This window comes from Cetorhinus maximus, chromosome 13, assembly GCF_964194155.1.
Source record: "Cetorhinus maximus chromosome 13, sCetMax3.hap1.1, whole genome shotgun sequence".
In the NCBI taxonomy this organism is placed as follows: Eukaryota; Metazoa; Chordata; class Chondrichthyes; order Lamniformes; family Cetorhinidae; genus Cetorhinus; species Cetorhinus maximus.
The window spans coordinates 98090934-98117917 of NC_135891.1; the positions used below are offsets into that span (position 1 = coordinate 98090934).

The 26984-nt window shown below is 40.1% G+C and overlaps 1 protein-coding gene across 7 annotated transcripts in view; it reads left to right on the plus strand.

The window, feature by feature from the left end:
- The window catches only part of nfic (nuclear factor I/C), a 737693-nt gene that overhangs the window by 693915 nt on the left and 16794 nt on the right, over positions 1 to 26984 (plus strand). For 5 of the 7 annotated variants that reach the window (XM_078555862.1, XM_078555857.1, XM_078555861.1 and 2 more), the window contains one exon: positions 7028 to 15556. The exons of the other annotated variants lie outside the window; for them this stretch is intronic. Coding sequence is in view for 4 of the 5 variants with exons in the window: in XM_078555857.1 (XP_078411983.1) it covers positions 7028 to 7045 (18 nt within the window). In the remaining variant the exon portion in view is untranslated. Of the gene's footprint in view, positions 1 to 7027; positions 15557 to 26984 lie in introns of those variants that run through there. 7 annotated transcript variants of the gene reach the window in all.

A 26984-nucleotide genomic window follows, 5' to 3' on the forward strand; every position in this document is an offset into this window, starting at 1 on the left:
AAATGTATTAGGTTTACTGTGAAAAGGAGATAAACAGTTATGCAGAGAGCTATGTGTAGCTCAGATCATTAGTTCAAAATCATCCATAACTTCAAAAAGAAAAATTTCCTGGAGTATCAAACGTACGGCTAGTGAAAAATGAAGTGGATAGAAAAATTACAGTTGTTGTGAGTGTTTCATACAATGTTTACATTGTTTATCCATTGACAGAATATTCAGCTCCTGAAGTCAAAAATTCACTTTGTTACTGCAAGTATTAAAATTATGAAATGGAACTTTTAGTATTTCAAAATGAGTGATGTAAAGTCTCCTTACTATGAGTGCTCTTCTTCAGCAAGAATTGCCACAGTCCAACAAAGCCTTATACCAAGAAAGTTACAATTGGGATCTTCCATTTCAGAATGAATTTCACTTAGAAACTATAAACTACAAATTTGTAGTTAGTGATTTTGCCATGCAACGTACTTGTAACAAATTCTTTTCCAGTGTTTCTGTAGCATTGCTCTGAAAATCTATCCAGTAAAACAGCGGAGTGGGATTTGATATGAACGTGTTGATGCAAATTATTTCTTTTATTTTAAGCATCTGTACAATATCATCACTGACTGTAATTCCCAGGATTATATTGTACAACTTATTTCAGTTTTTAAATTAAAATGAATGTGACAGTAAAGGAGAAAAAAATACTTTTCCTGCCAAATGATTAGACTTTAGCAAAAGTCTCGAGGCGTAACATGATATAGTTGTTCCAGTTGATAAGCATTCAATTTCCAACTAAAGTAGTATGAGTTCAGATCTCGGAGCTCCCTGTCAATCAGTCCCAAATGGTGAGACTGAGTGAGGCTAGTCAGCACTCCCCTAAATATGCGATGCTTGTTACATTTTTTGATCTTTACCTCATATTTTTCTCATGCTTAGATTGTTCCTATCAGTGAGCCCTCACTACCTGTGAACCAGAGGCGCCTTTACACAGCAAGGTATCTGGGTAGTTGCAGTGTACCAAGAGTTCAGACAGAAACCCTTACCATTTTATTGTTTACTGTTTTGTTTTGAGATCGGGGTCTGAATGGTGTTTCTTTAGGATTTGCCTGTTACCCTAAGAATGCTACCATAGACTGTTATTGGTAAAAAACATTCTTGTTTAATTACAGATCTATACATACATCCCAGTACTCTACATAAGGTTTTACTTGTGCTTCCCACCAGATTTGTCTCTTAATCATGTGACATTATATAATAGTTACATCAACAGTTATATCAGTATCAGGTGCTCCTGATGTTAACCCTTTACTCTACATCTCCCCAAGTCTTTATCCCAACTATAAACATACTCCTACATCGCCCCTCAAAGTTTCAGACTTTACAGGGTTAGTCCCTGTGGTGCCTTGACCAATATCCCTGATCTGGTCCTGATTCCCGTTCAAGGTTGAGGACGAACTATAATCTCTCATTCGATAGAAATGTCTTCCACCTAGGTGGTTGTAGAATTTCTGCTTGTTTCTGATTCCTTATCTCCATCTGGATTTAAACAGCATGTCCGAGGTTCCATTGGCTTCCTTACCAGTGCTATCAAGGCTCTTCGGTTCCTTCTGATATTTCCCTGGTCCACCTCCATTCTAAAAGATCTTGGTTGTGGAGCTCGTTCTATTACAATGCCTTCTTTCTGTTGATCTCGTTTCCACACTCCCACCCCGAGCTGTAGCACCTTCAAGTCTCATACTCTGTGCCTAATGTTGAAATTACGAGCTTGACTGCCTGTTTGCTGCTCCTCATGCTTCCTAACTTTCTCACAATCATCTGAGGTAATGTCAGATTGAAGTTTTTGTTGTAGAGCTGGAAGTTGTGTTTGCAGCCGTCTTCCCAACAATAGTTCTGATGGCGAGAACCAGTTTTTTAGCGGTGAGGTTCCGTAATTAAGAAGGGCTGAGTTAATATCTTTTTTTTCATCAATTCCTTGATTGTTCGAACTCCTTTTTCTGCTTCTCCGTTTGACTGAGGGTATCTAGAAGAACTAGTCACATGTGTGAAACACATATTCTTGTGCAAAGTTATGGAATGGCTCATTAGGAAACTGAGAACCGTTATCTGACACTACAACGTTCAGGATGCCATGTGTTGCAAAGATTCTTCTTAGTGATGTAATGACTACCTCTGCCATGGTACTATATAGTCTACACTTCAAATCATCTGGAGTAATAATCAGTGACCATGATGGAAACTTTGCTTTTGAATGCAAATAAATCCATTCCCAGGCACTTTTATGGCCTCGTAGGAAAGGTAGTAGTTTGCTCTGTTGTTAGCTACGCACTGCACACATAAGGCAATTTGTGATTAACTCTTCAATGGAGTGACTAATGCCTGGCCACCAAACTGACCGTTTGGCTCTTGCTGTGCATTTCACTATTGCCAAGTGACCTAGGTTGATTTTCTGAAGAAGATCAAGTTGAAGTATTTTAGGGATAACTCTTCTGTTATTACAATCATCGACAATTTCTTAGTTTTTAAGGTGTTTTCTTTATTTGAAATATTGGCAAAGTATTGGATTATTTGGAGTGCATCTGGCCATCTGTTCTGGTAACATGGTTTTATTTTGATGCATTGGTCATCCTGTTGTGCTTGCTTAATTTCTTGCAATCTCTTCCCAGTGACTGGTAAGTGTTTGGTAATGAGCAAACTATATGCTCACACTTCCTCAATAAAATTTAAGTCTTCCTGTTTGACTCTTTCCACTGATAATGCATCCACCATTGCCTTGTACTTCCCTAGAACCTACTCAGTAAATGAATCATATCTCATGAGTCTCAGTCTAAATCGTTGACTTCTAGGTGGCATTTTTGCAATTCCTTTAGGTTAAGAAAGGTAACCAAAGGTTTGTGTTGGTTTCAATTTTAAACTTTAATCCTATTACATAATCAGAGAACTCCTTGCAGGCCCATGTGGCTACTAATGCTTCTTTCTCAATAGTTGCACACCTCTCCTCTGTGTCCACAAGAGATCTCGAGGCATAATACATTGGTATTCTTTGTCCATTTTTTGAACTGGAAACAGCACTGCACCCAAGCATGTAGATGATGCATCCGCTGCTATAACTGTTAGCAACTCTGGATCGTAATAGGCTAGAACTTCTGGTGAAATTAGGAGATTTTGCTGGTCCACGTTCCAGCACCACTGTTGACCTTGTCTCAACAGTTGTCATAATGGCTCGTTGATTTCTGCCAAATTTGGTAGAAACTTGCCTACTTGGTTGACCATGCCAAGGAACCTTGGTAATCCTGTGATCTTTTTAGGCTGTGGGAACTCTGTAATGACCTTGGTTTTATGCAGGCCAGCCATAATTCCCAAAACTTGCACAATATGACCCAAGAATTTTATCACAGGTGTTGCAAATTCACATTTGTGCTTTAATGTCAAGCCTGCTTCTTGTAGGACTTTGAGGACTGTTCTTACATGATGGTCATGTTCTTCCTTTGATGAACCATATACAAGAATGTCACCCATTTGGCATATTGCTCCTTCCAAGCCCACCAGGATCTAAGACATTGTTCTTTGGAATATCTCAGGCGCAGAAGCAATTTTGAATTAGGTAACCTGTTAAAACAAAAATGATCAAATCGGGTGATGAAGGTAGTTAACAGCCGGAATTCTTTTTCCAGAGGCAACAGGCAAAAGTCACTGATGGCATCCAATTTTGTGAAGAGGGTGCTCTTTGCTAATTTGGCGAGACTTTCATTCACTGATGCCATTGGGTGGACCTCATGCACTACTGACTTGTTTAATTGAGTCCCCAAGTTTCTAATTGAACCATTAGGCTTTAGGACTGTGACCATTCCGTGACACTACTTCATCGGTATGGTAAATCCAGGTCCAGAGATGACCCCTTGTAACATGTATTTAATCTCACTCTTGACTTTGCCTAAGAGTGGGTGAGAGACCATACTCACGGTGAAGAGTCATATAGGCTTAGCATCTACTCTTAGGGTTATGTGATATTCTGTTTTCACCTTTCAGAAACCTGAAATTAGGGATGGAAATTCATTCTTGAATACCTCACTGGGCTGCTCTTCAGCAATTTCATCAACCCATGTAAATGAGGCTCAGCTGTAAACACACTTTCCTGCTCAGCAATGAGTAGCTCACCATCACCTTCTCAAGGGCAACTAGAGATGGGCAATGAACGCTGGCCCAACCAGCACCCTGTGAATGAATTTAAAAAATAATGATGATTCCTGGTTCTTTATCACATACATGGGTTCCCCAATTTCTTTATCCTTCTGTCTTAATCTTGTCAAGTGTTGGTCTATTACTTTTAGTGTAGCCCCTACTGGTCTATGCAGCTGGATGGAGGATGGCTGTAATGTGATATTCTTAAGCCATTTCACTTCATCAGATAACACTGAAACACCTGCCCCAATAACTAGCTTGAATTCTGTGGGGTGACCATCAACTTCTAATTTAATGCTACAATAATTACTTTCTGTTTTGTTAACTTCTTCTAAGAAAGTTGTTTACTTTTTTCTGTGGCCCTTCCACTTCTTGGATTTTATTTGGTTTCATTGTTATCTCTTTCTTCCTACGAGCTATAGGAACTTTGGATCTGCAGACTATTTTAAAATGTCCTAACTTCCCACAGTTGTGGCACTCAGCTCCCCCTGCTGGGCGTTCTTCCCGCATGTGTAGGGTTTTCCCGCCACATCGACAGCATCTCAAGGTGGTGGCTGGAGCTCATCTTCCTGATTTTTGTGGGCTCTTGCTTCACTGTACTTTCTCTTTTTTGTCCGACATATTGAACACTGGGGCAATCACTTATTTTTCTCCAAAGGACATCAATTTCCCCACAAGCAACCACCCTGTTTTGCTTTCTCGGATCAGTCTTTCACACTATTTACACTGCCTATGTGGGAGTTAAATCTTCCTTCCTTTTCAAAAGATCTGATTAGGATTCAAACAACCACTGTACAATTGCATATTAATTCATCTCTGAGAATCCCATAGTCAAATTCTCCACAAGTCTGTACAAGTCATTTATAAATGAGTCCATGGATTTGACTGGATTTTGCCTCCTCTTAGTAAATTTTGCTTGCTCAATGATCAATTGAAATATGAACCAAATGCCTGGAGGACTCCCTCATATGAGCTCAAAACCTCATTGACGCCCTGTCTTGCAATAACATCACCTGCTACGGCCCCTACTACATCAAGTATTGAACTGATCATTCTGGTCCTTCTTATGCAAACATGAAGCTGCTCTCTATCTGGAGAATCTCTTCTTCCAATTGCCCCAGTGTTGAGACTGTCATGAGCCTTCCACACTTTGGAATGGTTCTGGGAGTCTAAGCTTATCCTAAGCTTTGGATCTGTTGTTGCTTCAGAGGTTTGGCTATTTGATTATGATCTGTACTCGTTGCTGTCTAGATTTTGCTTCTGCTGCATCCTTGACCCTTCATTTCCAGGTGAGCCTTGAATCTTCTCTCCTGTCCTTTTCCAAGGATTCAGAGGTCTCTCAGGTCTGCAGTCCTCTCTTGGAGTCTTTCTGGGTCTTTACACTCGTCTGGTGCCACCATGGGCGGAATTTTACTGCCCTGTCGCATCAGGGGTGGGGCTGTAAAATATGGCGAGCTGTTCAAAAGTCCATTGACTTCGGCAGGACTGGAAAACCTTGCCGGTGGGAGGTGCCATAAAATTCCACCTCACGTTTCAGATTGTGAACAATTAAAAACCACCAGCTGCCTCCACTCTCTGGACATAGTACTTGCCCTCATTTAGCCTCCTTGATTTAAGAATTCAGTGGAGTAAAGACTACCAGATGGTGCCTTAGACTACAGGTACTAAGTTATTAAGCACATGTGTTAACAAGGAATTGTTAATAATACAGTAGCAACGGCAAACAGCAAATTTACAGTGGTTTGCAAAATCTAGCAGCTAATCTTGGTTCAGTTTAACACTTTTACACACTAATTTTCCCTCCTGAAATCGACAATAGATATATTGATCACAGATATTCTCAGGGCCAGCGGTGTATCTGTTTGTCTTAATTCCGATGAGGGCATAGGTTCACTCGGAGACCTAGAATTGTACAAGGAATTCGGGCCAGCAGGATGGCATAATCCATTAGTTTGTCCACTGTTGCCGCACCCTCTATCCCTATCAAACTGGGCACTGATGTGGATATTCAGTACAGGACAGTGGAGAGGCACGTAGGGGGCAGAGCTGTTCCAGGCTAGTGGCCTGGTCTGTAACACTCCAGAAAATTACAACTTTCAGTATTAAATCAGCCATCTTATAAGAGGGGCCCAATCACTGTTCTTACACATTTAACCAGTTTCACCCAACTTTGCCCAACCCATTTTTCATTTTATTTAACTGTACTTACCCAAAAGCACAAATTAATGAGGGGCACAGGTTCCAGATATTGGTTAACACAGTGCACACATACGCCAGGCTGGATCTGTCGGCTTTTAGTTGCTTCAATGGGGTGGCTTTATCCGAGGTCTTTAAAGAGGCTGTTGCAGGCTACCAACAGAAAAGTAAGTTGTTTTAAAACTTATTTTCATATGGAGCTGGGAAGAGCAAGCTTACAGAGGCCACTGCTCATCTGTTGGGCCCCCTCCCATTTTCCTCTCTGCCCCCCAACCACCCTTGTGAAGGATCTATCTTGGAGGCCACTGCTAGCAAGGAATCTGAAGAGTTCCAAACCTGCAAACTGGAAAAACGGCAGGTACTGCAGCTCACAGCAATTGTTAAGAAAAGGTCCACGGCCCAATTTTGGACAATGTTAGGCTGTGAAGCTTAAAACTACCAATTTATTACATACTCTGCGTGACTGGAGAGGGGCTAATCATTATTGGGCTGCTCACACACTGATATTAAATTGGCATAGTGATCATTTGCTGTTGGATTAATTTTTGAAATGTTTTTCCATGCTGATAGTTAGTGTATGCCTTATGATTTATTCTGTTGCTTTCAAGTTTATTTTTTTTTTACAGCAGCCATTATTGTCACTAATGCCTATATTTTCGTTTTTTTACAGTCCTGGTATCTGGGATAGTTGAAGTCCCCTTTCAAGTATTACAGAAGCTATTTAATCATGTTTCAAGAAACATGGTCAAGCGTCAACTTTGGTTTCAAGTTTAAAACAGAGAGAAACAAGGGAGAAGACTATTTATCGACTCGCCTGTAAAAGAAAATGAAAAGTCAGAAACACTATCATCCTACCAACATGTTCCGAAGATGGGTGCAATTCACTTCTTCCATTGGCTGAAGCTTAGCCTGAGGTTTCCCCATCTGTTTTATGCAAATAAGCCTTTATATTTCTTAAAAAAAATTACAGAACAAAGTTTACTAAATCTGCTTTTGAAAGGGTGGGAAAATTAATCTTCATCAGTTGAACATAATTCAAAATTACATTATGGTTTTCTTTTTGATTTCTCCTTTTAACAAACAAAGGTAGCATCATTTACGCAAAGGATGGATGCACAGTAATGTACATAACCATTTAAAAGCCACCCAAACCTAGCCTTCAAGTGCTGAAATGCACAGAATGAGCTGTATCTATGCATTGGAGTACCTGAGGACAGGTCTATTAGAAGTTATCACAGTTTAGGACAATTCTTCACACTTTTTTAAATCATTCTTGATTATAATCGTTGTGAACAGTTTTTTTTTACTAACTTTACTGGAAAGTTTTAAACATCACAAAAACATGCACTAATGAAGCCTACACATTGGAGACCATCACTTCAATATGGCTAATTCATTAGCTTGACATCAAGTTATGTTCCTTGTTTCTGTTTCAGAACTTTGGGCAAACTAAACACAAGAAAAATTATTTTTCTACTATACAAATAAATGTGTTTAATACACTGGTATAAAATCATTCCATTAAATTGTTGAGGCTGACATATTTAAAATTAGAGACTTCCTTCGTACCAACATTGCAGGTCAAATTAGCCAGGGTGATGGTTACCGAGTCTCAACCTGTCAATTATTGGGAACATCATGAAGCAATTTCTCTTCTTTTGCTTATGAACTAAGGAGGATGCTGAAAATATTCAATGTCAGAAAAATCCTGCACCACAGGCTTGTCAGTGAATGATTTAATTTACCTAAAACTTTAAACACATTTTCAAAATTATTTAACCACAGCATACCACAAAGCAAATCATTCAGTAATGTAGCTTACTATTTCTCAATTACAATTTTCCCACCCTAAGCATCATTTAGTTTTTGCATGTAGCTAATAGCACAGATGCAGATGTTCATCTACCAGAGCAGTAGACTTATCGGTTTTAGTTATTATTGCTTCTTCACTAGTGCATGACATAGACCATAAGATACATACCTAGCTTTTGGTGATAGTATTGGGAGGCAAATGGTGGCTAAAGATACGGTGTGGGGAAGTTCCTCGTATGCAATGCAAGTGCAGGGCCTCACACTGCCATACATACTTACCGTTCCCTCCTGGCTACAGGTTGCATTTATTTTCAAAATTAAACATACAAGTGGCTGCAAACTCAGAGTATCTTTAGTTTAGTGGATTATATTTTGGGAGCAGGGTAGAAAATTGTTTCAAGAATCAATAATTTTTGTGATTTTTTTTGTTTAATTGTAAAGTTAAACACCATGTGTTTATCCCCTAGGTAATCACATCTTTCTGCCAGTAGCTATTACACAGGAGAACAGCACCAGAATTGAACAAGGCCTAACTTGGTTTCAAAGATACACTTTGGAAACTAACATCCAATCAGTAATCAATTTTAAATTGGGGAAATAAAGGAAGTGGTTGCTGCATTTTAAAGGAACAGGTTAACTGCCTGTTTAAACAGAAAAAAAAATCTTTTGTAAAGATTTAAGAGGCAAGTGCAATTGAAAGGAAACAAATTTGTAACTTAGTGATTCTTTGTAACTTGTCCTTGTATCCCAGGACTGTAAACAGGGGAAAATTGTCGCCAGGCGACTGTGGCACAAAAGTGCACCCCAAACCCCCTCCCCCACCCACCTTTCACAGGTGAACACAAATGCCTTAGTCAGTATGTTACTTGTTATTTTATTTTTTTAAGCGGAGGGTAGCCAGCTGCACTCTCGTAAAATAAAAAAGACAGAACTTGTGCACACAATATCATTCATTAAACTGACACATATCAAAAGCAATATTTGGCATAATTTAGTTTTGTTCACAACTGAGAGCTTTTGATGAAAGTAGCCTGCATCTGAACAAATTTCTGTCCATGTACGCTTATATTTCTTGGTTAGGTACACAAGCCTTGCCTGAGCTAAAATGCTGGCATCTGAAACCTCACAAGAGTGTAAACATAAACAGTGAGGAAAACTCTAAACGTATTTATATTAACATGTTTTTTTTCATCAAAGGTGCTGAGTGATGCATGGTGCTTTGATAGTAAACTTTGTGATCCAGCAAAAAAAAGATCAGCTAAACCGCTGATTTCTGACGTGCATGGCAACTATGTGCGGGCTTCACTCTTTTCCCTACAAAATCCTTTCCTAATTTGCACGAAATTTTATACCACATTATGTGCCTTGCCTTTGAGAAAAAATGTTTAAAAAAAAAACAAAAAAAAAAATCCTTGGTATCACTGCACAATCTTTTTGCTGCATGTATGGTTGCTTGTCATTAAAAAAAAATTGCCATTGGTAAAAATGTAAGGGTTTATGATTTTTGCTTCATAGGACATTGTAACAGCACTAATTATCAGTATTTCAGTGATTCTGTGGATTTTCATATAGAATATATTCATCTTGCGGTCGTGTAGGAACATTGCTTTTGGACGGTATTTGTCACTAATATTTTAATGGAAAGTGTTTCACTTTTGATTCTCCCGACTTGCGTCTTCCAGCTCCTTTTAGTTTGAATCTTTGGAAAATATGCAATACCAGTCTTGTCTATAGAGATAGAGCATTTAGCTTGTTTGATCATTTTGAGTTAGCACACATGATAACTACAACATCATACTTTTCTATTTTTTTTAATATTAATTTTGTTTTAATTGACCAAAGTTGGTGCTGCTCTCTATACAGAAAGATAGGTCCTTCTCCTGTTATGAGTAATGCTTGATGCATGATTAGGGAAGGCTAAACATTGGGGGAGGGGGTGGGTGGGGAGGGGGGAGAGGGGGAATGTATATTTACAGTACAGCTGTGAAGCACCATGCTGGCAACACATTATGAAAATAAGTTTAGTTTTGTTTTTCTGTGTGTCCTGGTAGCTAAAACATTGGATGCTAGTAAATAATTTCCTTAATCAGAGCAAACTGGACAGGCTCCATTTCACAAAATACAGTGGCAGCTGATCAGGCAATTATTGTAGTAAATCCACTAGGCCCAATTTTTTGACCTAGTATGGTACAAGCCTCTGTAAGTTGTAAATTGTCAAACTGTTTTCAATCAAGTAAATGTTTTTCTTGCATGTTGTTTCAGGAGGATTGGATTTCAACAGTACATTAATCTCTAATTTTGACTGAAGATAGGATTCCTTTGCGCTACTTTTTTAAAAAATTGTTGATTTAATTACAGCACTTGGTAAGCAGTACTTCTGTTGTCCTTTGTACCAGAATCTGGTTAGAACAGGAAATGGGTCACATCATTTCTATAGATATGTGCACTATTCTGCCAGGCCCTAAGTGCTTCACAGCCTAAACTGTCAACTGGCCTGAACTTTAAGGGGAAGCTTCTAGTCAGAACATGAAAACCATGAATTAAAATTGTACATAAAGAATCAAAAAAAGAATAACACAAAGCAATAGTTGTGGGGTGTCAATTTGGCATGGTAGCATTTGTTCAACAAAATGACCATCTACACAAAGGTGGACTGATAAATGATAACCAAGGCATATATAGCTCTGCTTTAAGACCCTACTAATGTCTCTGAGCTTTAGTAATTTGTGTTTGGTTGACACTTGGTGGTATGCTAACTGGGATGCTGCACAAGGGGGACAAGAAATAGGGTAAAGCCAGCAAGTTTGATCCTTGTCACATCCTTGTCTTGGACATTAGCTGCCTTCTTTGCAAACTGTGTAATTTGTAAGCTGTATAGTTTTATTAAGTATGTTTTACTTAATCTACCCTATTTTATAAGGCAAAGACTTTTGTAATGAGAAAAGTACAAAAAAAGTTTCATTACACTGGCTTATTAAGAATGTTCAGCATTATATACCATTTGTAGAGTATTCTTCCTCCATGGGAATAGGATTTGAGTTAAACTCTCCTGTTACCCTTATTGTATTTAAATACAGTAATTGTCCTCATTTTTATGGTTTTGCATATTCCTATACTTTAAAAGTATAGGCTTCTGGTGTAAAAGAGCCATTGTAAATGGAAAAAAATGCTTTATTTTATGAAGAGTAATTATGTCAAACTTGTAAGAAACACTTGGAATTTTGAGAAGGAGTGTTGTCATTGTAGTCTCTTTGACTGTTTTAAAGAAAAAAGTCTGTAGACTTTCAAGTGCTAAACTGGTGGGAGTAGAACAGATTATGTGTACTCTTTGTAGGGCAAGGGAGCCCAACAAATTGTTGTATGCAATGTACAGTATTGTTTGTGCAAAGGACAATGCAATGCTGGTAGCTAGTTTATTTTTAAGGCAGGACAGAAAACATTGTTTACATGTGTATTCCAACCCTTGGCAATGGCTGACTGCATGCTCCGTGAAATCCTTGTAGGAGAATTCCTGTAGGGAATTCTCTTCCATCCATCAGACTCTCAAGCAGGATAGAATGCTGCCACAGTCAAACATGTGACTTTTTACTATTCCTAAAGGGGTTATGAGTTGGTTGATAACTTTTGTTGGGACATGTAGGGTGAAAACTGTCACTAGTGCAGGTTCTGCAGGCTCAGGTATATGTGGTGCAGACTATGAGGTGGTCTATGTCCCTTTAATTGATGTCCCTTCAGTGTCCATCTCAGCTCTTCTACATCTGATAAACCCTTCTAAATTTTTATTGTCACCACATCAGTGTTTCTTTTCCTCTAACATTCCGTTCTCCAGTTGATTGCCAGCCCATTTACTACACCATACACAAGACTCCCTTCAGTTTTCCCTGAAACAAAGGAATATGTGTCTCCTGATATTTCTAATCTCCAAGTCATATTTTTTTTAATTTGTGAAGGCAAATATTAATATTTTTCAGTCCTGCCAGTTTCTGTACTTCAGTCTTTTCCCTGTCAGCCCGAAAAACATTTTTTTTAAATCAAATGAAATGTGCTGATCACAAATTATTTTTAATTTCAATAAACGCAGCCCCAGTATTCTTGCCTTCCCAATGAATTTTTAGTGGATTTGTAAAGCACCACTAAATAATATAATATACAATTAAAGTCCAAAATACAGTATGGTTTTGTTCACTGTGAACAAATTTGCTAAAGCAAGAATTTTCTAACTAAATTGGTAATAAAGGGAGACCTCATAGTTCCAGAAATTTGTCTTAAAAATCTAGAAGATACCTATGAATTTTGAGCTTTGGAAATCACTGGGTGTTAAAACAAGCTGTTCTAACAAAGAGCATTGCTGCTCTAGTTGGTTTATGCTGCCTAACTGCTATCGTTTTGATTCCACTGATGCCATGCTCTCAAGGATATAGTGGTTGTGCCCCAACAGCTCAACTCACCATTCAGTCTGCATAGTAAAGACCTGCAAAACCTGTGTTGCAAGATGGCATGCACTAGATGTCAAGACCACCCAATCAAGAACTGACAAAATTCATTTCCCTTCTCAAACCCTGGACAAATTTGCACTGTTCCACATCTTTCACCTTTTCCGTTTCTGCAATAACTCGAGACAGGGACTGAAACGGAACAAGCTGCCATTGTCATTGCCATTAGTCACAGCGTTAGTAAAGCCAACACCATTCTTAGGTCTACACCACAGATATATTTTTTCTAAGGTTTTATCTAACCCCTGCAAAATGTGCCAGTTGCTTCAGTTAGCCTGAAGGGAATATGCAAATTCCATCACAATTTCCATTTCTTTTTTTTTCTGTTGTGCAGCTCCTTTGCAGCAACGCGCAATGACACACGTTAAGCAGCCAGATTACATTTTGTAGAAAGCAGTAGATATACTGGTATTGTTGTTTCACACACATAGCTCATCTAAGCATCTGTAACTGGGTCTCTGGAAATCTCTTTGAAAGACAGTAAGTGAAAAAGGAAATGGATAAGTTCTCAAGGACAGTTAAAGTAGCACCTGACTGCCTGTCACTCGTAAAGGCATTTTAGTCAGGCTGTGCAAAACCTCTGAATTGCAAGAAAGTTTGTGAAGGTCTCTGTTGATGTGCTGATGCGAAAAGCATTTTTCAGGCTGGTTTGGCAAACTCAGTTTTCCATCTCTGACAATCAGGTTGAGAAGGCAGTTACTTCCTCAGCCTTGTTTACATGGATGGTGAATGTTGATTGGGTTCTGTGTGATATGGACTATCTTTGATCAGGATCCAGTATTTATTTACTTATTTAACTGGACTTTTCAGATTACCTCCAACAGGATCGTTTCCCTCCTAAAATCAGTTTGTATTAGCCGCCCCCCATCTACACCTTTTTTTACATTTAAGATTATTATCTGATGTAAGATTCTTTTCTAAAATCAAGTAGATATTTCCCAGTTTTTGACTGACACAAACACTGCACCCACGCCAATGATAATATTAGGGATACAATTCCAAACCCTGGACCACTCCAGTAGGAAAGTCCAATGTTCAGAGTCCCAAACCTAACAGCTATTGTTAATGTGAACCAAACTCGGCAAAGGATGAGGCCAGGAGGATTAGGGCAGTAGATGGAGTTTAAGCAAAGTTCAACAATGTTAATCTACCTGGTACCAGGGAAAAAAAATAGTTCGGAAGACAGGCACATTGGAAGAAAATAATTTGATCCTGCATGATAACGAGTAATTGTTAAATATCCCAGCAATGCATGTACAGTCTTTGGACTTAAGTAATTAAGATTTCATACAAATCAAATTGGTTACTTTTTCAGAGAGAATATGCCATTACATCAACAGAAGGTAGTTTCACGCACTAGCCTTCTCTGAAAATCATTTTGCTAGACATCAGTAAATGCTGGTGAAAGGAATTGCTTTGCAAAATGAGAGGCTACTACACAGACAGCATGTAATTTTGAAAATGATTGAATTCCTGGGAAAACACCCCTTTTCTGTTTATCCTGGGCCACAAATGTGTCAGTAGAAATTCATTTTTTTTTTAAATGAGAAAGTTTTGATTACATTTTGGATACAAAAAGTGAATAATTAATGCTGTTTTCTTTAAATTGCATTTCTAATATTCCAGATCTATTCTTTCAGCACCAGCAGACCTGTGGAGGTGCATTGTTCAGAATCTTTTTTTGCATTGAAGCATAACACTCAATGATTCATTATCCCAATATTATGAAGCTTATTACTTATGTATAATGACAACTCAGTCTGCACACTATGGTGAACCTATTCCACGCACTGTTTCACTGCAAACCAGCAACCAAAGGAAATATGGATTTAGCTTGGATGCACCAATGCTTAAAAGCCTTAATTCATCTACAGAACCCAAATGAAGCAACTCCATGTAAGCAAGGTTATGCTTAGCGTGCTTTGATTCAACTGCAACGAACTTTACTGTATGAAACAGCAGGAAAATAGGCAAACAATCCATCAGTGCAGCACAATTTCCTGCTGCATATAGCCCAATAGGGAGTGATCTGCTGATTAGCATGACAGCAGCAACAAAAAAGGAGGAATAGATCCAGCCTCTTTTTTTTATCTGAACTTTGATGTTGATTATGGCTTTTGAAGGGCAATGGTCAATAAGCAGTTGCATTATTCTCTGCAATTATTTATAACAATTTTAACAAGCCAGCAGAAAAGTACCAAAAACATTTTTAATAAATGCAGTGCCTGATAATCGACTGCTGGATTTAATTTTGCTTTGCAAGGCCTGGTTTTTCACAGTTTGTCATTTTTTAAGTCTTTGTTGCACAGGCTCTATTACAAATGTCCTTTGAACATCACTGTTGTAATTCCATATGTATTACATCGCACATATTCTGGGAAGAGAATATTTCTCTGAGAACACATTGAGACCGTGTTATTTCTGAGGGTTTTTCATTATATTTTAGAATATTATGGTAGTTACCACAGTAGTTAACCGCTTGCTTTGCTGCACAGACATACACACACTACACACCAGGACAAACTTGTGGCTCTTTAGTTGCTAGTTGCATACTTCTGACAAAATAAAATCTTTCATGACCACAGTTCTACTCCAACAACTAAAATAAAACATTTATTTTGATTGTATTTGTTTTTTGATTTTTAGCTAATTATGTAAAGGGACACTTGTACAAAGACCAGCATCTTTCCTGCTGTTTTTGTACACAGATGTACAGTATATATGTAACTAAATCACCACTCGTTTTAAACTGGTGTGAATTCAGCTTGACATTTGATTATAACCATTGTATTCAGCCATTACTGTTAGCAGCTGCTCATACTACATACAATTACTGGAAGTGAATATGTTTCCCTATGCAAAAAAGTTAAAAAAAATAAACAAGCTATGCTACAGTTCTGACTCTGGTGTTTTCTTTGAAACTTTTCATTATCATTAGTGTCATGTCATTCAGTAATCCTCAGAAGACTCTAATTTTTGTAGAGATTTTTTTCTTTGCAGAGCAACCATGTAAAATAAAGAACTTGACAGCGAAGCCTTTAACTTGGTTCCAAAGACTCTTCACTAAATGTTCCTGAGAATCTTAGGTGATAGGCCTGACCACTCGGGTTGAAAAATGGCGAGGTGAAGTAGTTGAAGAATTTTGATCAAGTGGCACCAAAGTTGGATTTTAAAATTGTGATTATACAAAAGAAAACAGGGAGTTAAAGTTCTATGTCTTGAATCGTAAGCAAAAATAAACTATAGTAGAAGAAAATGTAAGTGTGCATATTTTGAGCTTAAAAGAGATGGTTCAAAGTGGCAGTGACCACAATAGCACAGGTAAAATATAGAGACAATACTCTGTGCTACCCATTACATGTCTCAAGCCTAAAAAGTTAAAAGGACTTAAAAGTTTTATATTTCTTGCACTGAGATGTAAGCAATCTGTATATTTTCCTCCTTCCCAGGGAACAAAAGCAGACCTCACACCAGCAGAGTTCCCAGGTGGAGCAAACAGCTATTGGCTATAGGTGGCACAGCAACATTTAAGATGAATAAAATGGGGCTTTTTGGTAAAAATACATTGGCCTGGAATTTTACTGAGGGGCACATTCAGAACAGGCAGGGATTTACAGGGTGAAGGAAGCCCCCATAGTAAGATCAGTGTGGGGCATTGGGTATTTAACTCCTGGGCCTTATTTAAATAAAGTAGGATAGTCACCTTCTGAGGACTGACATCAGGGCTGGTGAATAGCAGTGAGAAATAAAGAACTTGTAGCATCAAATGTGAGGGCATTCCATTGACTTCATTTCCACACCCTAAGAACTTAAAACAGAACCTAGTCCGACCCCTTTCATCCTGCACTAAAGAACATTGAAACCATTCAAACAGCTTCTGTATCAATGACCTTCTTATAGTGCAGACTCAAGCTGCTATTGAGTCAAACTGTGGATCAAAGTGCCAAATTGCCTTCCATCCATTTCTCACCCAAATGATCAACCAATATTGCTTTTCTCTAAAGAAGGCTCATTAGCTTTGCTTACTCCTCGTAGCGTAAGGGAAAGCTGCTATTCCCTATGTTGGGATTCTGAGAGGGCTGTAGCTTCCCTCTTATGGGTGTTTGGGCCTGTGAGGGTCTGGCTATAGACTGCTGCACCAGCTGCTCTCAGGGATGTTTGGCCAGCTGATTTGCTGGCATCATTCTGGACATGGGTTGAGGGGGTAGCAAAGGAGCAAGTGTGCTGACATCCTGAGAGCGATCAAAATGTGCTGTTCCCACCAAGCCACCACCACTCCCATGGGGCTGGTGCTCATTACCGATCTGCAGAAGCACAGACGACAGAAGATGAGTAACTACATATTTGGCCCACAAATTTGTCCAAGGTGGATCCCAGATCGTGCATGATGGCCATTTGTTGTGAGGGCTAGATGCAGTGTCCCAAAACATGACCATATTATCCATGGCGGACAGTAGAATGCTGGAGGCTGGAAGCAGAGCGCCGCAGAGTCCAAGCCATTGTGCTGAAAATCTTGACCAGCCTTCCCAATACTTTGTGCAAGGTTAGTAGTTTTCATGCTGGGCTTCTGATCTCTCATCTCTTTTTATTTTTTTACGGGATGTGGTTGTCGCTGGCTAGGCCAGCATTTATTTCCCCATCTCTAAATGCCCTTGTGACCTCAGGAGAGCTTCGTGAGGACTTTGCCAAACTGCCCCCAGCACCTATTTCTTCTCACTGATGTTGGATGTTTCATCACATGCAGAGCCTCTGATTCGCTGCCTAACCCATATGGAGTAACAATCCCTGAGTTTAATGGATGGAGCAAGTTGGGGTGTATCTGCAGGAGAATTGTCCTCCTCTGTGGTACCTTGCTTTGAATGAACCTCTTGCTGCCAGGGCTGACCTAAAATAAAAGGAAAAGGTGTAAGAGGTGGAACAGCAGATAGAAGCTGGAGATCTTCAGCTGCAGTCTTGAGAATGGAACTTGAAATTGTGAAGCCTGCTGCGTGTTTGCTGTTGCTTGGAGGGATACAAGTAAGATGCAGAAACCCTGTGGTGGTAAACTGACAGTCTCACCTTCCCTCAAGCTCCTGGCTCTGCCCAGGCCACTGAACTCCAGGGCAGCATTCTCTGCTTGGGTGAGGACAAAGATGTGGGTAACTCCTCCCAGCTTGTTGCCTCTCTATACATTATGTGCAGTATTGAAAGAGCAAGAGAGAATCAATGAGTGGCTTTTGAGAAGGTGAGTGGAGATGTGTAGGACTTGTTCATAAAGTACAAGTGGGTGAGAGGTGGAGAAGGAACAAAATAGAAGGGTATGTGTTGAGTGTAAAGGAAAGTGTATGTAATGTGGGAAAGGAGTGTTGGGAGGAGTTGTTAGTAGTGCAAGTGGTAGCGTGTGATATGAGAATCGCACTAGTCTGTGGTGTTAAGAGCAAAAAAGAGCTGAATTTGAATGCTGGAATGACGTGTGTGCTGACAAGTGCCGTTGAGCGAGGTGAAGTGTAGTATTCATTCTTGCTGCTCTTGATAGTCAAGTCCCCTTTTATACATTGAACACGTTCTGGGAGTGAAGCTGGTGGCACTAACTCTTTCAGCTAATTCTGTCCAGGCCTGTTTCATTGTTGCCCTGCACCTTCCTCAACCCTGACCTCCACTGAGGAATTTAAAAAAAGGGAAACAAGCCCTTCAATGCATCTAGTTTTGTCATGGTCTTTTCTATCATTCTTCCAGTAGCATCTCCCCAGGAGTTGTACCAGATATTGTGATGAAATCGGGAAGATAGTTCATCAATCATATTAAAATCAGACGCAAGGGTTAAAATTGCAGGGCTACATATTGGAAATTTCATTGGGGCCTTGCCTTCTTCTCTGGCCTCCCAGCACATTCGATTTCTACCCTGAGTTATGACTTAGTACCTATTTCAGATTTCCACCCTTACTTCATCTATTAAGCTTCCTCCTCCCAAGGTACTTTTTACCCTTGGTAAAAATGATGATTTTCAACAAGATTAAAATTTATGCTCAATCTTTAACATAAAAAATTCAAAATGGATTTTTTGGTAGGTTCTGAATTGTGTATTTATTTGCTTTGCTGAGGGGTTGTAATCTTTAATCTTGATATTCACCCCTCCCGCCACAGGCTGGGAAATGGAGAGGGAGGTGTTAAAAAGTAAAATGCATGGAATGCAACCCCAAGCTGCCATACCCACACCATGCACAGCTCATTAACATCTTGTATGTCCACCCCCCACCAGCCAGGTTGTCCATTTGGCAGGCTGCTGGGTGGGAGGAGGAGCTACAAGATGATAATGAGGTCTTGACAATAAGATCAGCAGGACCTCTGCATCTCTGGCCTTGCTGGGATCTTCACCCACTTTCAGCCTCTCTGCCTGCCTAGAAACACCGGGGCCATTAGTTCTCACCTCCGAATGAAAGCGGCTCTGATTTGCTGCCACTAATTAGCTGCAAAAAGTAATTTTAAAGTACCTAATTACTCTTTTTAATCTGTGGTTGCCATCATTTTGGGGTAAATTTATTACAGATTTACAAGTGGCTCAGGAATTAACAGCCTCCTGTGACTTCAGGGATTGGATTTACCCCAGAAGTTGATCAATTGCTTTGAATCTTGAAACAGACATTCCACATTTCAAGTAAATGAAAATCTTTTGTTTTCTCCTATTTGAGCTCCCTTGACATTACACCTTCTCCTTGAACCGTGACCAGCCCGGTCCAGGATCAGGTAAAAGGAAGTGGTTGAATGTAGATTTTGTCTTCACGGCGTTGCATGGACTGCAATCTGGTGGAGTGGAGCAGAGTGACTGCCTTTCATAGATTCCATAAACTCACTGGAATGTATATCCTGTGGGTTAAAGGGCAGGGATCCTTTCTGCCAGATTACTGCCTAGGTTGCGAAAGCAAGAAATCCAAGCCTGTATCTCACAATTTATCCTTGTTTCCCATTCCCCAATCAACACCCAGCACCCTTTTCCCAACATTTAGGTGCTAAATTACCTCTGGCTGATATACTAGTTGATGCCCAAGTCACACTCATATATCATAGGATTAGCTTCAGTACATATCTCAAATATGATATTTAAAAAACATTGTATTTTACTCTGGGGCAGAGGTTTGCAAACCCATGCCTAAATGTAATTTGAGTCAAGTGCAGGAAGGATACACTGACAGTCAGTGCCAACCCTTTTCCACCCAGGACTGCAGACCAGTGCCACAAAAAGTTCAGTGGTTTCACCAGGACGGACTAGTTAGCACACCAGGTACACATCCTTAACAAAAACAAAAATACCTGGAAAAACTCAGCAGGTCTGACAGCATCTGTGGAGAGGAACACAGTTAACGTTTCGAGTCCGAATGACTCTTTATCAGAACTAAGGAAAAATAGAAAAGAGGTGAAATATAAGCTGGTTTAAGGTGGGGTGGGACAGGTAGAGCTGGATAGAGGGCCAGTGTACACTTCCTTTTCTGCTTCAGTTTCCCTGGGCACCAGCACACTCTTCACCCTTTAAAAGGAACACTTATATTACTCACCCTTCACAGTGCACACTGGGTTAAATGGGACTCTAACTCAGTATTTTGTACAATGGCTATCCAACTCCCCGAACAGCATTTCCCAACCCACATAACCGTAAAGTCCCTTCCGACACTTTAATAAGCTGAAACCCTCACATTTCCAACCTCAGCTCTCCAATACCATTTGGGATACACTCCTCAACTGCTCACCTTTCCCTCACTTAGAAAGAAAGAATATGCATTCAAGTCCTCAAGATATCCCAAAGTGCTTTTGAAGTGTAGCCATTGTTGTACATTTGCAGCATTCAATTTGTGCACAGCAAAGACAGTGGTAGGGACTGTCTAGATAATCTGTTGCTGTGTTGATTGAGAGATAAATTTTGGCCAGAACATCAGGGAGTACTTTCTTGATGTTCTTTGCATAGTGCTGTGGGACCTTTTGCTCCCGCTTGAGAATCAGATGGGGCCTTGGTTTAACAATACAGTAGCCCCTCAGTGCTGCACTGAGTGTCAGCCTGGATTTTGTGCTGAGGTCTCTGGAATGCTAGCAATGAGCCAAAGCTGCCACCTATTCTTACAGGAGAAATGGACACAAACCCGCTGCAAAAGACAGCCCACCAGCAGTTGGATATTCTCCTTGAAACAGCTCACACACCTCCAAGCCCCAGTACCAGAGAACATCTTGGAACTTGCAGGCACATATTGTACTCTTTTCTTGAGCAGTGGTGAGGTCAGGGTGTATTGCAAGCATCATGTTACTGATTGTCCTTTTGCCCTGATATCTCTGTGAAGAACTGAACAGCCACAAGGTTCCAACCCCTCCTCTCGTACCTCCCAAGGGGTAATACTCACCTGTTCTTCTTCTCCCCTCTTCTGAGATCAGCCCCACCTGTGGGGAGCACAGAGGAAGGAACTGGAGAGCAGGGAGAACAACAAAAGCATAACTACCTTCTTGTGAATGATGATGTGGAAGGTGTAGCAAATGATAATGGAGGGAGATGAGGTCAGGCTGAAGCCTGTCCATTAGTTCCTGTATAGAATTCCAGCCCATGAGTTCCATGCCCCACCCCCCACTACCCTCCCCACAAATATCAGGGCCTTTGTTTCTCACTTTTCAGCCCCTGCATCATTCAGTTCTTGAAAGCTCCAGCTGAGAGAAATTGGATAATACTATTGAGGATGATTCAGAGAACATGAGGGAACCAAGAGAAATAAGTGAGAATGTGCACAGACTGAGGAGCCTGAAAAGAAGCATTGATGAGCAGTAGCATTGTGCCCACATACAGTCTGTAAGGTCAATCTCTGAGAATGTGCAGCAAGTACAGGTGTGACTATTGAGGTTATAGTTATCATTGGCAGCAATATCAGGGAAGCAATAGCAGGCAGCCCTGGTGGAGCTAATGGCAGCTTCAATGATAAATTTCAGTTTGTACTCGCAGGCACAAAATGACAATAATTTTTAATTTAAGGCAATCGAGCAAAGTGTAAATGGGTCACTGATGGCTCATCGTTTTGTACTCCCACTCAAGGTGAACTTTATGTTGAAAGATGTTTACTGTGGAAAGGTAGGCAGGCAATTAAGGCTATAGAAACTGAAACGTTCATTGGATTATGATTCCTGCACACTGGCTGATGCATTTTGGATAAATTTGGTACAATTCTGCAAGTAAAAATATTTTTTTTTAATTTGTTTAAGGGATGTGGGTGTCACTGGCCAGGCCAGCATTTATTACCCATCCCTAGTTAGAGGGCATTTAAGACATTGCTGTTGGACTGGAATCACATGTAGGCCAGACCAGGTAAGGACAGCAGATTTCCTTTCTAAAGGACATTAGTGAACCAGATGGGTTTTTACAACAATCAGCAATGGTTTCATAGTCACTATTAGACTTTTAATTCCAGATTTTTCGTTGAATTCAAATTCCACCATCTGCTGTGGTGGGATTCAGACCAGGTCCCCAGAAGATTACCCTGGGTCTCTGGATTACTAGTCCAGTGAGAATACCACTCTGCCACTGTCTCCCCCAAATAGCAGCAACATTAAAGCTGGCAGAAGCAGCAGAGAAGGTTGGAAGATTTACTTTGTTTTTCACATGTGTCACTCAGGTGATTGGGCATTAACTCCTTTCAGTTTTGAATGAGGAAAAATCACTGCAGACAGTAAAATAATGGTGAAGCACATTTTTTTTAAAATTGTGATTCCTCATTTCTTTATGATTCACAATTCAGATTTCAATATCTGTGAATAAAAAAGGGTAGATATTAAAGCCAATGGGCTCATACCCACCTGCCAGAGTGAGGTGTGTATGTGAGAGCCAAGAATTTGAGTGGGACAGTGTGTGATCTTCTAGCTTGCCTTTTAGGGCATATTTTGTGTGGGCTTCATTTAATATGATAACGGGCGTGAGTGCAATCTTCCCTCTTGTTAGGAGAGGCTAGTGCTGTGCACTCCATCTGGCTGTAAAGTCAAGCTCCTTGCACAATGGAGCTCGTAATGGGTTACAGGCTTTATTGGCTGATTTATTTTTATTTCCATTTCCTTAGCTTTTCGTATTTTATTTTTATTTCCTGATTTTTTTTTTGTTTTGGCCATCAAACCACATAAGGAACGTTTTCGCAGAAATAAATACTGTCAGGAGAACTAGAAGATTGCCTTATTGGCTGGTGTGACGGGAACTTACATCTCAGCTGCCTGAGCCTTCAAGTACCACCTACCCTGCATATGGCAGAGTCTGCAGATTGCACATTGGTCTTATCAGCCATCTCAGAACCCATCGAACCAGGGTGGAAGCAAGTCACTCTTGATCCCAAAAGACGGCCTAAGAAAAAGAAAGCTGCTGCCTCTCTGCTTCCCTTTAAAACTTGAGCTGGGCTGGTTCTTGACTGGTGCAGAGATGGCATAATGTAGAATGTAAGTGATTTCACAGATGAAATGTGGTCCAGGCAATCTCCTGGATTTGTTTCAATTGCCTGAATGGGTTAAGAGAGAAATTTTCCAATCGTACATTTGTTCCTTTAATTGGCCTGTTTTTCTCTGACATGCCTAACAAATAAGCTCCACTGCACAACAGGATCTAGATTATTAATATATATCAGGAAAAGCAAGGGTCCCAATACCAATCCATGGGGAACTCTACTACAAACCTTCCTCCAGCCTGAAAAATATCCATTGGCCATTACCCTCTGTTTCCTATTACTCAGCCAATTTTATATCCACGTTGCTACTGTCCCTCTGATTCCATGAGCTATAACTTTTCTCACAAGTCTGTTGTGCAGCACTGCATCAAATTCCTTTTGGAAGTCCACATACACCACATCAACAGCATTACCCCCATCAACCCTCTCTGTTACATCTTCAAAAAACTCCAGCAAGTTAGTTAAACATAATTTTCCCTTGAGCAATCCATGCTGGCTCTTCCTAATCAACCCACATTTTTCCATGTGACTATTAATTTTAATCCTGAATAATTGTTTCTAGAAGCTTCTCCACCACCGAAGTTAAACTGACTGGTCTGTAATTGCTGGGCTTATCCTTACAACTTTTTTGAACAAAGGTATAATGTTTACAACTCTCCAGTCCTCCGACACCTCCCCTGAGTCTAGGGAAGACTGAAAGATTATGGCCAGTGCCCCAACCATTTCCACTCTCACTTCCTTCAAAATCCTTGGATGCATCTCACCCAGTCCTTATCAACTTTAAGTACCGACAATTTATCCAATAGTTCCTCCTTATCAATTTTGAACTCTTCTAGTGACAGGGTTTCCTCCTCTGTCACCATGGCCTGGGTAGCATCTGCTTCCTTGGTATGGACAGATGCAAAGTATTCATTTAACACCTCAGTCATGTCTCCATGTGTGAATCCCTTTTTTGGTCCCTAATTGGCCATAAGACCATAAAACATAGGAGCAGAAATTAGGCCATTCGGCCCATCGAGTCTGCTCCACCATTCAATCATGGCTGATAAGTTTCTCAACTCCATTCTCCCGCCTTCTCCCCGTAACCTTTGATCTCCTTACCAATCAAGAACCTATCTATCTCCATCTTAAATACACTCAATGACTTGGCCTCCACAGCCTTCTGTGGCAATGAATTCCATAGATTCACCACTCTCTGGCTAAAGAGGTTTCTCCTCATCTCTGTTCTAAAAGGTCTTCCCTTTACTCTGAGACTGTGCCCTTGGGTCCTAGTCTCTTCTACTAATGGAAACATCTTTCCAGGCCTTTCAGTATTCTGTAAGTTTCAATCAGATCCCCCATCATCCTTCTAAACTCCATCAAGTATAGACCCAGAGTCCTCAAACGTTCCTCATATGTTAAGCCCTAATATAATATATAACATAATATAATGCCCTACTCCTTATGTCACACTTTTACTATTGATGTGCCTATAGAAGACTTTGGGATTCCCCTTTATGTTGGCTGCCAGTCTTTCCTCATAATCCCTCTAAGCTTCTCTTATTTGTTTCTTCATCTCTGCTCTGAACCTTCTGTATTCAGCTTGGTTCTCAATTGTATTTTCTAACTGACATCTGTCATAAGCACATTTTTTTTTCTTTATCTTGATTTCTATCTCCTTCTTCATCCGGGGAGCTCTGGATTTGTTTGCCCTACCTTTCCCTTTTGAGGGAATATATCTTGACTGTGCTCAAATCATTTCTCCTTTGAAGGTAGCCCATTGTTCATCTACAGATTTTCCTACCAACCTTTGGTTCTAGTCTATCCGGCCCAGCTCCGGTTTTGCCCCAATGAAGTCAGCTCTTCCACAGTTAATTATTCTTACTCTGGATTGCCATTGTCCTTTTCTACCATCATCCTAAACCTTATGATACAATGATCACTGTCTCCTAAATCACATTTTTATCACACTTCACTATCACATTTCTTGTGTCGTACTCAAATTTCCATGTCACATTTCAAAATAAAGTGCAAAGAAACAAATGAATGCTCTAGAAACACAATTGTTTCTAAACCCCTTTTGCTATGTGATCCATCTATGATATTCCCCACATACAGTCACACAGAATCACAGAATTGCTACCGCACAGAAGGAGGCCATTTGGCCCATTGTGTCTGCACCGGCCCTGTGAATGAGCAGTTCACCTAGTACCATTCCCCGCCTTCTCCCCGTAACCCTGCACATTCTTCCTGTTTAGATAACAGTCTTCTGAATACTTTAATTGAACCTGCCACCACCACATTCAGCCAGTGCATTCCAAAACCTAACCTCTCACTGTGTTAAAAAGTTTCCCCTCATATCACTTTTGCTTCTTCCACTAACTACTTTAAATCTGTGCCCCCTCGTTCTCGATCCTTTCATGAGCGGGAACAGTTTCTCCCTATCTACTCTGTCCAGCCCCTTCATGATTTTGAATGTCTCTATCAAATCCCCTCTCAACTTCTGCACTCTTTGGGGGTTATTAAAGAACATACTTTTATATAGTGCCTTTCACTTCCTCAGGATTTCTCAACCTGTTTCGCCAACTAGAGATTACTTTTTGAAATGTAGTTATTGTCGACCAACATGGCAGCCATTTGAGCTCAGCCAAATTGCCTGATCAGTAAACCAGCAGATAATCAAGCATATTGGTGTTCATTGAGAGGTAAATGTTGACCAGGAGATCTTTCTACTCTTTTTTAAATAGAGCCACAGGACCTTTTACATGCACCTGAACTCAGTTTAACATCCGATTCAAAAGTTAAACCTGAAAAGATAAATCCATCAGTTATTGCCTCTTTCAATAATAGTGGGCAATGGAATTTCATACAGGCACATTACTCATTTGGACACTAATATTACATAATGTGATCCCACCAACAAGAGTTTACCTGATATTTCTATTGAGATTTTTTGTCATTAACTTCAAACTATTCAGTGGCTGTGAGAGACTGTTAGTCACCCCCACCCCCTGCCCCTCACCACCTCTCCCTGACCCAATACAAAATAGCAGTGACACTGATTGCATCTTTGTGTTTACACCTATAATTCCTTTCAGGCCCTCTGATGAAGTTATGGGTGTGTTGATGTCATGCTTAACCAACAAGATGATACTTTCAGAAAATGTAAAGGATTTTTGGGGACATAAGTCATGGTGGTTGAAAATTGCATTGAGATCAAAAATATCTCTTCAGTGTCAAATAATGAACGATACAGGGAGCCAAGTGGCAGTGTGAGTGCACTTGATGGTCTCTAGGAAAGCTCACAGACTGAAGAATTGTGCTGCTGTCTCGCATTAATGCTGTTGGCCAATGGCAAAAGCGATCAAATTGTTGATGCTGCTGAATAATGCACCTGTGTTCTGCTTAATACATCTTTGGACAGTAAAGACATTGCAAATCTCTCTACTAATTTGAGAAGAGCCCAAAATTTCAAAATGAGAGCAATATTGGTTTTGCTGATCACTGGCTGTGTTGTCCCAGATGTTTCCCAGTTTGTCAAGGGGATAGCTTTGTCAATGCTTTCCTGACAACCCTTAGCCTTCTTAGGCACATCTTTCCTGTCTTTACCAGGTGCCTGGCTTGATGGCCCTCTGTACAGCAATGTGGAAGGACTTGACAAAATGCCACCTAACATTGAACACTAGCCCTTTTCTATTTTTGCTGGACTTCCTCTGCCAAGTCCAGTGCTTTAGAGCATCGAATACAGTTACCTAAAATATGTTAAAAAAAACATTGAAGCAACTCACCAGTAAAATTGTGAGTGCAACCTGCCCATTAACATCTCTTTTAATTGTGTGAGATGAATGCTTCACACCAGCAATGCATCATTCAGCAATCCTCCTTTAAATGCTCAATCTGCTGGCTTATTTGAACT